This window comes from Rhyacophila brunnea, unplaced genomic scaffold, assembly GCF_057557595.1.
Source record: "Rhyacophila brunnea isolate RB1 unplaced genomic scaffold, BYU_Rbru_1.0 scaffold_19, whole genome shotgun sequence".
NCBI classification, from domain to species: Eukaryota; Metazoa; Arthropoda; class Insecta; order Trichoptera; family Rhyacophilidae; genus Rhyacophila; species Rhyacophila brunnea.
In genome coordinates this window covers 1,143,185-1,160,251 of record NW_028232848.1, presented here as the reverse complement: position 1 = coordinate 1,160,251, position 17,067 = coordinate 1,143,185, and the positions used below count along the sequence as shown (strand labels likewise).

The window sequence follows — 17,067 nt, the reverse complement described above, 5'->3', positions numbered from 1 at the left end:
CGTTTCTAGTATAAACTTTGTTTTATATTACCTTTACGATTTAAATATAGTGCAACGTATACATAAATGGATGTAAACTGGCATTTGAGCGTCAAGAGAAAACGTATACACTTCATAAGCGGGCCAACGCTTCTACAAACTCCGCTGTTAAAAATCAGCGAGATTACACAGGCAAATTGGTTTTCCGCTCCGTTCGCAAAAAAAAGCGAGCAATGGAAAATCTGGTGCACACAATCTCTCGCTCCCGACGCCACTGGAACGTCACGGAACAACATCTGTCAAACTGTGTGATCTCACTGTGCACGCTTCACCAAATATGTGTAATTGCTTAATCCCTAACCCATGTAAAACAAAATTTGAAAACCAAAAGGTTTTTATAACAAAGGTAAATGTTGCTAATCGAACTTGTAGCAATAGTTTATAATATTATCGTTAATCTATATTACGCTAATGGGAGATAAGTCTAAAATTTTTACTTTGAGTTAAATATGCAAAACGATGTGTAGAGTAAATTCGTATATAACTCTACAGCTGTCAAGTTGTTTTCTATGGTCGTGAAACAGTAGTTGTCTTCCGGTTTTCCTACAATGTAGTCAATACTCCCCGCTCGTCCGCGTATCCTTCTAAATTCAAAATTCAATCTACTTAAATCAACCAATATAAATGTGACATTGAAGTTAGATGCCCTCCACCAACTCTGCCTCGCACCAAACTCAGTCTTAATCGAGCGTATCGCAAAACACTACAATTGGTGATGTGAAGCATCTGAATTAATTGGACTCGGAGCGTCTTGGGAGAAGATGCTCAAGACTTAGGTTGCTACGCTTAAAGTGAGCTCTGACTGAGTTTACTGAGCTTTTTTTAATTTAAAGTACCAGAGAGAGAAAAACACATGGAAATTACGAACAGAAAAATAAGTAACGTTGCGTGTATAGAAAAAAGAACAAAACTAATCATACGGACAGGAAAAAATATGTGATGAGATCTACACGCCCGCAGTAAGACGCTGCAACTGTTTTTAATGCAAGACAATCGGCCTTTGTAGCAACCATGTCGGACGGGCTAATGGGTCCAACAGCTGGTTGGACCGACTTGAGCATTTCCTCCCGTTCGGAGCACATTCTCAGATATTCCCAGAGGATGTGGTTGGCATCCTGTATTTTCCCTCTGCATGGACATGTCGGACGGCTTGCAAGTCCAAGCTCAAAGAGCCTAGCAGCAAATCAACCATGTCCAGTCACAAATTGACTGGTGTAATGGTCTGGAGTCAGATGTTTGGTTATCTCCATAGTGGCGAATGGAGATATAAATGTGACAGTCAATTACTCTGTGCCGTGTTTATACAAAATTTATTCGACAGTGAAAAACCATGAAAATACCATATCTGTATTATATTCATCACGTCCCGAAACACTCCATGTCACGCACACATCCGTTACCTTTAGACCAGATAAACATAACATCAGGGGTAACAACAACACATTCGTTCATCCCCCGATAGATGCAGCCGAATCGATAAAATATCACACAAGATATAAGTTTTCATACAAAGAAATACACAACGTATCACGTCGGGGTCACCACTTATTGGGGAGAAGTTCGACGTTAGAATCTTACCCCCGATGCTATGTATATTGTTCGGACGGTTGCGTCGTGTGTGTGACATGTGATGGGAAGCATTAACGGAAACACAAGTTGGTATTTGTATGGTATATAATATTATAGCGCAAACAGATTGCTTGTTATTACACGGTACCTACTATGAAAAGACAGTATATTAATTTAAGTTTTGAGTAAAGGCGTAAAATGATACTTTTGGAATATATATTGAAAGGGAACGGCGAGCAGCTTGGGTCGACTAAATTTTAGGAGCGTTCTATAACAACTGTGTCATTTCCGTTGCGTTCTTGTCTATGCTCTAGAAATGAGCATATATAAGAACATTTCAATTGTAGGGTTGTATAAAACCTCTGCAAACTCAATTTTATTTTAGCTTTTCTGATAAGTTTAGTAAAGATAATTATTACTAATTCTTCTTCTGTCGTGTCTGTGCAAGAATACAGAATTTCTAATTGCTTCAAACAAATGGAAAACGTAGGACTGAGGGTGATATACTTCGGATGCTGCCAGAGTAATGCAATTTATTTTTAAATCTGATAAGGAAATGTTTGAAAGACTTTAGATACCGTTTTTATTAGTAACAATTCAATAGATGGACGGTAAATATCGAGAAGATTAGAAGAAGGTGTCAGACGGCCAAATAATCCAGACAATGAACCGTAATCCTGAGGTCACGTAGAAGTAGAAAAAAAACTGTGTATAAAAAATATTATTACGTCCATCTTAAATTTTTAAGTACGCTAACATTCGATAAAGAGGCATTCGGTTATAATTTACAATTATTTTACACATCATAATGAATGGAATACAACTTAAAATTAATCTTAGATTAATTATTGCAGTCAACTGCTGGTTTTCAGACCGCCAGAGCAAGCTTTGGCCTAATACCAAAAGGGGTCGAATTAAGAGAATAATATTATGTATTTACGGTTTTTCCAACATCTTAAAATACTTTTTATTGTATTTATATTATGTTATTAATTTGTTTTAGGAAGATTTTATTGTTCTATCTCCGTCAACAATAACTGTATAACAGCTATTTTTATTTTTTATTAAACATGCATAATTTGAAGAATAAATTACGTAAAATACGTAAAATAAATTCGTAACCACTAAAAAAATCTTTTTGAAAAAAAATACGTTACCCAGCAGGATTCAAACTTGCGTTACCTGGAATGTGCCCTGAACACTAAGCTATACGTGTCGTATATACATTTTTTCTGACCATTTCTGATCCTAATAAGATAATATGGGCCTCTACAGAGTGGAGGTTTATACTAACAGATGTTGTTTTTTTTACGAGAAATGGATGTCAGCCACTTCTTCCTCAAACTATTAGGTCCATACCCTGACTTGAACACAAAGTGAAAAACAATATGTGTATTTTCCAGACCCACGATTCGAACCTGGGACCGACGACACTATAGGCCGATGCGCCTCGCGTACTATGACGTAAACTAGTGTTTTTTTCAAAACTCGCTGAAACGCATTCTAAATTGAATTAATTTGTAGCAATCGGTGTGTATTTTAAATGAAAGTATTAATAATTACAAGATAAAAAGAACTTTTTATATACAACGTTTTTAAATTTTCTGATGAATCATATAAACTTGACTTGACTAGCTTAAACGATCAAAAAAATTGTACTTGATAGAAATAATACTGAAATGTCATTTTGACATGTCATATTGATTGCCATAGTAACGCACGTATATATTAATAATTTAGTTGCTAGGACCCCAGACCTCTAGCAACCAATAATGGTGTCGAAATAACTTTTCATACAAAACAGAATTAACTGAAAATGAATTCAATTCTACTTAAAGATGGCTAAAAGTATTAAAAAATGCATTGGCATCGTGTTTTGATATATTCTAAAAGTTTCAAATGTCTAACTAGTCGGAAAGTTAGTTAAAAATTGATTGCAAGATTATTGTACCGGACAAATACCCACCGGACAAATAAGAATACGAGCTAAGAAAAACGTTGTAAAATTATTACATTCATCACTAACCGGTGTCGGGATCACTTCAAAATTTAGCTGTATTTGTACCTTCTTGCAAAATCTAGGGTTTGTTTCTATCATTTGAAGCTGTGTTGATAGTGTGAGTGTAGATGATGGGTTTTGGAGAGCTACCAGACTGGATATTGGTTGAATTATTGGACTGAACTGTTGAACTGAAATATTAGTTGAATTAATTCCAAAAACAGTTTTTATTTTTTCGTAATGTTTACCACGTTTCATATGCACTGTTTATGTAAACACAGTCGGTACAGTAGATGAAAGAGTAGGGAAGACTTGGATTGCGAACACCGATAAATCATCGCGCGATGGGGCCCTAATTGAAAACGTAGCTGCAACCCGGACGAGTGAGTCGTCAGATAGCGGGGCGATATGCTAAGTGCTCAGCGTATTATTTTGATGAAATTTTTCATTTTTTTTTTGTCTACGTGTGTTAAGGAATTAATCACTCTCTCATGGACGATGTGATGTTTTTTATCTAATTGGTTTACATAAAAAAATCATGGCTGACACCGTGGCATATCATGATACGAATGAATTCGACAAAAAATGTTGAGATAAAAAAAGTCATAAAAAGATTTTTTAAAACAAACCCACTAACTACCATGAAATCCATTTTATTAACACTCCCGTTACTGTAATGATACCTCGGGTTACCAAGCCTATTAAACTGTAAATAATTAAGTCAATATGCACTATGTCATCTTCATATTTTGGCTATTCCTAAAATCATCAATTAAAATGTTATTATTTTAGAAATTGATAGCATTATCCAGTAAATACACATAATAATTGATAGCTTTCCATGAAATTTCGTTCACCCGTCATAATTAATTATAAATAAATATTAAAATTACACATTGCGGGCCAAAAAGAGATCCTCGTCAATGGCACTCAGCTCGAACAGGTGAAAAGCTACATCTATCTGGGACAACAAGTGTCTATAGATGGATGTATATTTGATGAAATTGTTTGTAGGGTAAAGCTAGGCTGGAGTGCTTTTGGCCGCCTGAATAATGTCTTCAAAAGTGACCTTCCACTGTGCATAAAGCTCAAAGTGTTCAACCATTGTGTGCTTCCCGTGATCACATATGCGTGTGAAACATGGACCCTAAATAAAAGAGAGATATAGAAGTTTACATTAGCACAACGTGGTATAGAGAGGTGCATGCTGAGCATAACGCGAAGGGACAAAAAGTGGAATGAGTGGATAAAGAAGCGGATAAGGGTTTGCGATTTGATAGAGTTTATTAAAAGCCTTACATGGAGATGGGCTGGACATAAAGCTCAAAGAAGAGACAATCGTTGGACAAATCTAGTCATTCAGTGGTATCCAAGAAGTACAAAACGTCCGCAAGGTAGATCTAGAGGCCGCTGGATCGATGAAATGACAATGTTCTGTGGAAGTACGTGGCAACGCAATGCACAGGACCGAGAGAAGTGGAAACAGTTTGAAGAGGCCTTCATCCAGCAGTGGATAGATTTTGGTTGATGATGATGACACATTGCAAACAGGGTGTTAGATTATGAACAAAAGAGATAACTAGATCTTAAAGTATACGCGATAAAGAGAGACATACTCAATTTTATGAAAAAAAATATAAAAGAAAGGGGCGATCAAGCAAATCTGACTTATAGACTGTAACGATGTGTAGAAATATTCGTATGATTATAATTAAGCGTCGATCCCTTTTTAATAATTTTATATGTAAAAAAAAAACCAAATAATAAGGTGATGAAACGTTATTATACTTATTTATGTTGCAAAAAATAAGCACGTTTACTAACTGTAATATTGTAAATCATGTACGGTAACACAAGGTGACATCACCGAAACAGATGCAAATTATTAGCATCGTAAAGGAATATGTTGTATTTATTTTTAATTTTTCTTATAATCTATAACTTATTCATTCGGACATCAACCTGACTAAAGGTATTATGCGGGAAGCTAAGAGTAAAGAAACTGGTGTTTGGAAATATCATAGTATAATATTATATATACCTATTATTCATACAATGAGAAAACCTATTAAAACATAATTACTCGTAAATAATGACTGTTGTCACCTAAATAAAATTTAGTAATGAGAAATGTCACTAAATACATCAAATAACAAAAAAGATTAACAATGGTATAACCATAACCCATAATCGGTAAATCGAATGTATTATATTATGTGGTACAAAATGTCATGCTTTAAAAGAATGTATATTAGTGTTTACAAAATAAACATATTTACTGTTTTTTCTACCTAATATCCTTACCATATACTCATAGGTATAATATAATACCTACTTATATAAATTTAGTATCGTAAATTTATTTGCCATCATATTATATTCATTATTTACTAAGTAATCATTTTTATTGTATGAATTTAAGTATTGTATAAACGAAAAGAATATACAGTATTTTACAACGTTTTTATTAGGTCGTATTATTGTTTGTCTGGTGGTTGTTTATCCAGTACAAATCTTGCAATCGATTTTTAACTAACTTCCCAACTAGCTAGACATTTGAAACTTTTAAAATATATCAGAACACGATGCCGATGCATTCTTCAAATACTTTTAGCAGTTTAAAAGTAAAACACTATTATTGGTTGCTAGGGATCTGGAGTCCTAGCAACTAAATTATTAATGTATACGTGCGTTACTATGGAAATCAATATGAAATGTCAAAATGACATTTCAGTATGGTATATTTATTCAGTATTTCTATCAAGTACACTTTATTTTTGATCGTTGAAGCTAGTCAAGTCAAGTTTATATGATTCAACAGAAAATTTAAAAACGTTGTGTATAAAAAGTTCTTTTTATCTTGTAATTATTTATGTATGTTTTGCCATTAGTGAGTACGCATAGTGCATACATGTACTGAAAAGCGAAACTCGGGCCACAAAAAGAACTAAAATAGAATTGGTTATGCAGAACATAAATAATTGGTCTTGCCCACATATTTGTTAAAATACAAAAAGATCCTAATATGCCAGTATGTCCAAATAATTGTATTAAAATTAATTTTACATATACGTTTGGACGAAATAAGCATTGACTGTAAGCGCATTATAATAAACAATATGCAAAATATAGATGATTATGAGATTAATAATATTATAATAGCAATAAGCCGCACATTATTTTAAGTCAATTATATTTAATTGGAAATTTTCCTGTATACAAATACGAATGAATAATTATTGTTTTTAGTAGAAAAATAAATCTTCCATACTATGCTAATGTAACCATATAATATATTTATTTTATCTCAATAAAAATCTAAAGCAATTAGGTCCATGAATCAATAATTTGATTGATTAAAATTAAATATGTGTACATTAACTGTAACTACGAGTATATTCTCTGGCAAAACTTTATTATCTTCAAGGCATGCTCGCCTTTCATTCTCTTGAAGCTTGTAGGTCACTTCTGCTCTTAAAGCATTTTTCCCTGTTCTCACGTGGTATAGTTTCCAATCCCGATATTCTGGAAAATTTGAATTTTTATGCACCCGTCAATTGCATGCGTGGTCGCTGCCATGACCTATTTTGGGTGAAAGCTGTTTCCTAATGCCAGGCTCACCAGGCACCAATATTGAGGGCTGTGCGGCTGGTCAATGCACTCCCTACAGATGTAGAAATTTTTAGCGATATATTATGTATTTTGTTTTAAAAATATTTTTTTTTGTTTAATCTGTATTTTTTTAATTATTCTTTTTTATTTTGTTTCTTTTCTATAAAATTATTTTTTTCTCTGGTTGAAATAACCTGTAGGTATTTTTTATTCTAAAAGTCATGTTGTGAACGTCTTGAATTAATAATTTGTTATGTGCTCAATGTGTTTTTTTTAATAAATTAATTAATAAAAGCAATATTATTATTTAGATCATATTAAATTATTTTCTTACATTTACCGTATAAAACATTAAAGAATTAATAATTTAAAGTTAGGTATAACTTGAAAAAATATGATATTTAAATATAAAACCGTGTTAGTACCTACTGTCAGCACAGTGTTCTATAATTTAGTAAATACATTTATTATTATGGAAAAACTTTCTTATTTTGGTCTTGTTATGCAAGAACATTCTCACCAAAAATCTTTTAAATTTACAAAAAAGTTTGTTTTCTACCACAATAGTGAAGATCTTTCGTAACTGACAAGTTGTTAGAAACATAAAATTTAAAACTTGTTATTGAAACTGAAGAAACAAATAACTTGTTAGGTTTGGTTTGGTTAGGTTTGGTTAGGTTTTTTTAGAATCTACCATTTATATGGAAGTAAAATATATTATACATTTATGTCCAGGATATATTTAGAGAAATCATAACACAATAAAATTATCGTAACACGGTGGTGTCACATTTTTGTCCACATCTACTTAACACGTTTTTTAGACAGCATGCAGATTCGAACCTCGGGTTTAATAATTACCAGTCACGCATACTGCCAAAATACCATCACTGACAGTAAAAAAAATAGTTTTATAAGATGTAAGATCACAAAGAGTATTTTATGAATGATAGTATGCAATGTATTCACAATGTTAAAGAATAAAATACTAAAATATATACATTTTATTATTTTAATTTGATACAGCAAAGCATTTTTGTCTCATTTTACCATACTGATATAAAAATTAAAAATTAGTTTTATAAATATATAAGATTACAACAATCTAAAGAGTATTTTATGAATGCTAGTATGCAATGTATTTACAATGTTAATTAATAAAATACTAAAATATATACATTTTATTATTTTAATTTGATACAGCAAAGCATTTTCGTCTCATTTTATTGTTCAAGTCTATGGTGGCCTAGTCCCGTAGTGGTTACGCGTCACATTACAGGTTACGTTACAATGTCATGGGTCCCAGGTTTGAATCTCAGGTCTAGCAAACTCACACGCTGTTTTACAATGTGAGTTTATTTATACTCAGAGTATTTATAGATCTAGTCATCTAGTGGTTTGAGCAAGTGGATAACATCCATGTCTTGTAAAAAGCAAAAATCTATCAATGGAGGCCCGTGACGTGATCTTCTTAGGATCGGACATATTTGTGTGTATTTGAATCCCAATTGGTTAAAAACTTTTTCTATGTGTAGTTTCCATGTTATGTATATTCAAGTAGTAAGTACCTAATATCTGTTTGATATTACCTACTACTATATGTATCTATAGTATAAGGTTTGAACGAAAACAAGTACTCTTAAAACGACTGAAGCAAGGTGAATAGGTGATTAAATTAACTCTTACCATGCACATCGATGCATCCAAATTGTTTTTTCATTGTGCTCGTGTTGATTTGGCACATATAGCAGCCGCGGTCTGACTCTTTCAGCTGACGTATGCGCAGCTGCCAAGTTCTCAGGTTGTCGTGACTGACACTGACTCTCGAGTTGTGAGTCACGACTCGATTATGAAGCGTGAGGATTGTCTGGTCCTCAGCTCTTAACCAGCCGACCTGGAAACAAGGAAGAAATACACGTTAATATTACACTATTATCGAACAAATAATTGTAGTAATAAACAGTGTTGCCAACTGTTGTTGACAAAAACATGCCAGACGGGGTAAGAAAACAAGGTATTTCGCAGGAAAAATGATAGATTTTGTGGAATTAAATTTACTTATTCTATCAAGAACGAAGTCAATACTTTTTTCCTTTCACGTATTGAAAAGAAGTTAAAAAATCGATATAATATCTATACGCGTAAAAACCATATATTTCAACAGAAATATATTTCAAAATTGACTACAAATGTCTATATTGTCTAAACGAAGATTATGTTTCGTTTCGTGTCATTCCGATCATCGTCAAACTGATGTCACATACCTAAGCACATATTAAATTATATTATACCATTCGTTTCATCCTATTGTTTCAACTTGTTAAATTATGTTGTTTCATTACTCACGCACTAAAATAGGTACCGACGTATCTACCTGAATTAAGTAGGTATCCGATAGTTAGAAATTTGATGCGCATGAAAATAAATAAACTAAATATCTAGCATATTTTCAGTTGGAGACATCAAAAAAAACTAGTAAAAACGCCACAAGCCAGATGCGTCTTTTACAAGCTAGATGCCTGTAGAAATAAGCTAGATCTAGAAATAAAAACGCTACATTGGCAACGCTGAATATAAAATATGAATCTTGATGCATTGATTACACCACAGAACAGATTAATAAGGTACACATAAAAAATATCGTATCACGTAAGAATAAAACTATAACAATTTAATACAATATAATATTATATAACCCACTCAATGCCCTCAAATAATACCAATAATAAATGCTAGTTTCGTTTATGTTAACAAACTTTAATACTGTGATACCGACGTAACTCGTGGTGCAGTGCGTAAAGCGCTGGCCTTCCACTCGAGAGTTCTGAGTTCGATCCGGTGAGGACACAATGTTTTTGTGTTTTTCTCAAAGCCTGGGTTTTTGTGATTGTTCAAAATTCAACCATTCAATTCAACAAAAAACAACCACCTTGTACGAAAAAGTAAGGACATGGTTATTAATAATTCTATCAAAATATATATGTGTATCAAAATGCTAATAACTCTAGAATGAGAGGATAATCATGACAAAAATCTTTGGAGGCCGAGGTATTATGAGGAATTGTACTCGGTTTATGGGAGCAAAACTATCACTTAAGTAGGTACTGTGAATGACTGAAAATAAAAGCTGATGATTGGTGTGTTTAATGCTAGATCGAGTAGTTCAAGTCACAAAAATAAGTCAGAGTGAGGAGAAAACAGTATTTATTCTAAGAATAATAATTTAGTGTACAGAGATGTATAATAAAAATATATTGAAATAAAAATGGCGGCTTTTCGTGGAAAAAATACTGTAAATGATAATGTGTTTAAGTCTATTCCAAATTTTTCTATGCTCAAACTCACACACTTGTTTTATTTTTGAGTTTCCTGGATTACACTGTATACAAGTGAGCGTTTGTAGATTCTATTGTACATAAATAATATACTATGTCTTTGAATAAAGACGTTGGTAATTGGATAGATACTTTGGTGTTTTACCTACGTATTAGGGGCATGTGTGTGTATTGGAATTGATTTAAACCTGTTACGATACTTATTCGAAGAGGGCCTCAGTTTAGAATAATGTAAATATTTTTTTTCCAAAAAACTATGTCTATATAAGAGTATTGGGCAACGTGAATTTGTCTAGGTATTAGTAAGACGTAACATATCACCTTCAGAGGCACATGGCGAGATCTTATCGGAAACCCAATACTGGTCCGCAATACTTTCGGTAGGTAAAGGTTTGTTAGATTTCTAACAACCAATTTGTATAAGTATAAATTAAATTTCAGCTAATTCCATTTAGGTATTTAGTCCGCCAAATAATCAGTGGTGTTGTTTTTATATAATTCAATGGTAAAGTACGGACAATTTAGTAGTAACATAATGACAACTATCGTAATTATATATTCCGCATTTTTCTGCTATATTCATGCTCCACGATGATCCATGCCCAAGCCGTCCCTGCATTAAACACTTAGATTACAATATTTAATAATTACAAGATAAAAAGAACTTTTTATATACCACGTTTTTAAATTTTCTGTTGAATCATATAAACTTGACAATTCTATGTATTAATAATTAAGGACAAATAAGGCAATTGTCAACAAATCATTTTTTTGCTATTTTGTAACAAACAAACAAATAATATACAATACTGAAATGTCATTTTGATTTCTATAGTAACGCACGTATATATTAATAATTTAGTTGCTAGGACCACCCTCTTAGCAACCAATAATAGTGGATTGGATTACGGATTTCTTCCAAAATAACTTTTCATACCAAACAGAATTAACTGAAAATTAATTCAATTCTAAGATGGCTAAAAGTATTAAAAGAATGCATTGGCATCGTGTTCAGATATATTCTAAAAGTTTCAAATGTCTAGCTAGTCGGGAAGTTTTGTACTGTAGTATTTATAGTGGTAGTAAAATACTGGCTATTGTATGCGCGTGACAAAATTAAATGCACTATTTATTATTTTCAAAATGACCACAAAATTTGACTGACGGTTCGTTTCTTTCGCATTTTATGTCCAATTTACTTGTGATGGGTGTTCTTATAAATATACCATATTACTGTGAAGCTCGATAGTTTTAACAGAAATAATATGACGTAGTTAGAGCAACGCCGAGTGAGAGAAAACAATGTCATAAGCTTTATAGCGCCTGTACACATGCAAGGAATTACTGTCGGCAATTGTGCTTATTTTAAACTGTAATGACAATAACTGTTTACACGTAAAAGTGCTGACTATCTCTCCAATCTCATTCTTCAAGAGTAAGCGAGACACGATGTTATCATTTCATACTACTATTTTGACAGAACGTATTGAAAATCAGTTAACCTAAAATGAGTAGTTCGTTTTTTTACCGGCAGATTTGCCAATATCGTTCTACTGCGCAGGCGCAGATCTTACTTGCGCGGAAAAAATCATCACAATTTGGAAGCTTCCAATCTTGTTTGATTTATGCACGCAATGGCAAGATTGCAACTGCAGAATAATACATGTTTCCCCATACATTTTCTTTCTGTGCACATTAAATCTATGCACGTGTAAACGGGGTATGACGTCAGAGCAGTCATAAATAATAATGGTAACAGTAGTTAAAATTAACATATGTAATTCGTGCGCAGTAGAAGAAATTGCAATCTGCGCACTTTCAAGGTTAAATTGTTCCACTATAATTAATGTTGCATTTATGTCTTAATATCAACGACATATTTGTTTATATCCACGTGGTTTAAAATGATTGTGTGTAATGAAATATTTATAAGAACTGTTTAAACAAGTACCTACCTAGTGGAGAAAGAAGTTGACGAGTCGCTGACCCATTGCAAAGTAAGGTTCTGGTTTATTTTTAGAAGGTGCCCATAAAAATTGTGGGTATCAATATCTGTTATACATATTTTGGCATTCTTTGGTTCGACGGAGGATAGGTATTGAACAGATGAAAGACGGTAGTAGTGTTGTTCATGACGATAGAGGAGGCGAGAATTTATATACTTTTTCAAATAACTACAAGAGTAGGTACAATCGATGCAATATAATAAATATACCGGCAATTCAGTGCGATGTGTCTTTAACGGAAACTTGTAATCGAGTGAGATGTCCAATTGATTCTGAGCCGCTATTTATTTATATTTCTTTTTCTTTGACCATATCCGCCCCTTAATTGGAGCATATGGACACCACGCGGAGCCTCCAAGAATCCCTGTCGCTTACCAGTCTTCTTGGTTCGTTCCAGGTCAAACCAGCACCCCGTAGTTCCACCGTATATACTCTGTAGACAGTATTTAGCGGCATTCCAGGATCCCGGAATCCGTTTGGCCTAAAGAACAGGCAAACCAGGTTGATCCACTATCTCATTATGATTATGATTATGAAATCATATTATATATTTTATTATGTAGGTACTGACTGATTGTACCTGAAAAATGAATATTTAATAAATAATATTATAATTGAGATCTAAGATCCAGGAGCCCGATCACTGCCAGAAATAATATTTTGGTCTGTCTGATAATTTTACTAAAGTAGATAATATAATGAACATCCCTCGTACCAGATAGACTATTAAGTATACGATATTTAGATTATAATAAAGTATTATAACAAATAAGCAGATATCTCTATAATTATATGAATTTTATGGCTTTGTGCCGTGGACAGCTCATTATTATTACGTAATTATGTTCCGTAAGACTTATATTTTTGTCGCTGTAGGATTGGTTTGCCGAATAGACCAAATGTTCAGGAGACGAAAAACAAATTCACAATCCTATATTTAAATACATGGAGATAATTAAATTGTTATTTTTACATCATACGAATGATGTATTCATTACCATTACAAAGTAATTTAAATAAAAAGATGGCTCTGGTCTATTTAGATACAAAAAAACATTCTGTATTAAAAGGTCGATTTCGACAAAAACGGATATTAGACAAACCAATCCATAGCGATGAAATTTTGTTAAGGCTATTATTTATCAGATGTATGGATGCTTAGAAGTTTAAAAACGATCGACTGGACCCAAAGGCAACTGGTGTAGTATCATAAGATGAGTGGGAAGTGTTTATGAAGACCACGATCGAAGTGTAATGAAGCAACAACTAAGAAGATGGTTCAAAAAAGAAACTCAATAATTTACATAGAAATGGAGTAAAATAAATCCCCGTTCAGGCGATATGAAAGTCCCATTAACCCATAATGGGCCTCTTTGTTTTCAATAACTCAAATTATAAGATAAATATTTTGAACATTTTTATCACGCCTCCCTGGAAAACTTCGCGAGGCATCCGCAAAGCTGCGGAAAAATATTTTAAGATGTTCGCGCCAAATTTCTAATGAAAATGTTTTCCCAAAACATTGGCTCGCTAATTTTGCCTTTGTTTAAGCGGACCACAAACGTGGCGAAATATTGAAATATTCTGTTATAAACATTTTAACATGAAGCGCTCACTGGCGGAACCCTTCCGAGTGGTTTTGTTTTAGTATAAAGGACGAAAACTTATAAAAGGTACATCGTGGTGCTGATGGAAGAGCTTACTAACTGACATTTTCTCAAAAAATAAAAAAAGTTATAAATCATCTGTAGAGGTTTCGTATAACTCTACAAACTGTCATGTTGTTGTCTGTGGTCATTGATAGTCCACTGTAAACAACACAACAATAACCAAACAGTTGTCTTCCGGCTTTCCTACAATGTAGTCGATACGTCCCGCTCGTCCGCGTATCATTTTAAATTCAAAATTCAATCCAACTTAAATCAACCAATATAAATGTGGTAGTAAGTTGCCACAATATAAAACCATGAAATACCATCGCTGTGTGTTATTCATCACGTTCCAAAACTATCTATGTCACGTACACATCCGTAACTTTCAAAACGTATGAAACATAACATCGGGGACTACCAAGCATCTTTCTATTAGTCCCGATACATCATAATTAACCAGGGTCAACCATTAAATGGATAAAGATTTCCGGCGCATATCAAGTACTAACCAACCTTAATGACCTATTATTAAAAATAACATAGCTATATATCATCATAGTCAGCCGGGGTCGATACTCAGCTGGACAAAGACTTCCCAACGCCATTCACTTTGGACATTTTTTGCTACCATGCTACCTGTTAGCCTTCGTAAATTCATCTATCCATCGAGTTTAGAACATTGGCTGTTTAATGATCCATTGTAGAGTTAAATTTTTAAGTGGTTGTCCACTCATCAAGCGATATGACAGTATATTGCTATTTTATCAGATTGCCGATTTCTTTCGAAATGCATACTACTATCTCTCTTCTTGCCCATGTCTTATTTTATGGTCTTTCCGCATTATGGCCAACATGCACCTTTAAATTACTCTTTTACCAGCAGACGGTGTACTAGATACTGTATCTCACGGAGCTTTGTCAGTTATTAGTTCTTTAAATCGCCGCACTACAAGTTATAGTTGTTGATACTTAGCACTAAATTCTAAACACGACGTCTATCTTGCGGGATACAAAAATAAAGAGTGTAGTACTCGGATTCTCTCACCTCTATTACTGACAGCATTAAGTGTCCATATTTTACAAGGTCGGTCACTTTTGAAGATAATATAAGTCAGATAAGAAAATGTGTACCACGCCACTTTGGTTCTACGAATAATTTTGTTATACATAAAATATCTCCATCGACGGATATTTATTTTCTATGATAGACTAAGTTGTTGTGTCATTAGATTTGAATGTTATTGGTGAAAGTCGATCTAATAAAATAGGGTCACTAATCATGCTATAGGAAAAATAATCTGTTATGTTTTCCAACGAAAATCGACATTAAATTTAGGAGTACGCGATATAATATGGGTGATAGTCTCCCTTTTAATTTTAATAAATATCCAAAGCACTAATAAAAAAGCTAACGAGGGGTCATCGTAAAAACTCTGCTTAAATATTTAACATAATAATAATATCATAGTTGATATGCTTCGTTTTTGACAGAGTTATCGTTTTCTTTATGACATAATATTAATATTTTTTACTATTAATGCTTGACAGAAAGGAATTACATTGTTTTGAAAAAAACGAATACTTCGATAACGGAGCTAAGTAACGTCATAATTTATTTTTTGTACTATCTTCATCTTAACATTAATACGTAATTATTATTGTTGCCCGTTTGGCAATGTCAGTGTTTGATTTTCTTTTAAATATAAAAAATAATTAAATACACGTATTATATTTATTATCACATTATTTAGATTGTTATGTTATATCATTCAATATATTATTAACTATCACGTAAGAAGTTACTGTACTTATATTATTCCATGATTTAAAAAAAATAAAATATGGAGCTAATATGTATTAAACTCAGCTTATATGAATTTAAACGAATACGCAATAAAACGCAAGCATTATATTATAAAATAGAAGTAATTTTAACAAATAAATATCAAAATGATGAGGTAATTTAAAATAAGCGTTCGAAAACCATCATTGTGGGAAATTTACATATCTGTAGGTACTTGACAATAGACTGAACGGAGGAAACGGAAGATCGCTATCAATCTGGTTTTATCCAGGGAAAGCAGTGCCTTTAAGGGACAAACATTATTTATTATTATTATGGGGATAAACAACTCAATCTGTGTCGGCATATCGATCGTCGATATTAATCCTTTCTATGCCGCAATTAGTTAATTGATAGTAATTAACATAAGAATTGGTAAAATTAGGGCGTCCAAAGACGCTTTGGGCACTTAACTGGTTAAATAACTGACCGCAATTACAAATTCCTTAATATCCATTTCCCGTAGTGTCCAATTATGGTAAACTCAGTAAATAGTTTACTGCAATTATAATTTCCGCAATATCCGTTTTTTCCTTATAGTCAGCCGTAAATGACGTAAAATCCATATAGAGTAGCTGACGCAATTATAATGATTATAATATCCTAAATATTCTTTTCAAAAATTATTCTGATTGTGAGTACTTGAATATACGTTCCCAGTCCATTAGTATCTCAGTCTCTGTATCGCTCCGCACAACATCTCATTCTCCCGAGACTTGGATCTTGGAATAGTATCATACGTATTGCATCATCACTACCTACTGTAACATACTCTTGTACCGACTGTTTACGATGCATATAAAACTCGCTCCTCCATACATCGAAGTAACCACCAATTCTCGACTTCTTCATCCACCAAACCATAAATCAAACATTATCAAACAGCTGAAAACAAAATTGTACTCTAGTGAAAGATTTAAAAAAAAAGAAACTCTAGTGTGTGAGTCGAGTCTGTACACGTGACATTACGTCATCTTCTTCACTATAAGGTAAGTTTTCATAAGATTTTTGC

At 33.0% G+C, this 17,067-nt stretch overlaps 1 protein-coding gene across 1 annotated transcript in view; it reads right to left on the bottom strand.

Moving 5' to 3' along the window:
• The window catches only part of LOC147072629 (uncharacterized), a 497,916-nt gene that overhangs the window by 62,712 nt on the left and 418,137 nt on the right, over window positions 1–17,067 (bottom strand). Inside the window, exon 3 of the mRNA XM_085946249.1 lies at window positions 8,906–9,113. Within this exon, the coding sequence (XP_085802375.1) occupies window positions 8,906–9,113 (208 nt within the window). The remainder of the gene's footprint in view (window positions 1–8,905; window positions 9,114–17,067) is intronic.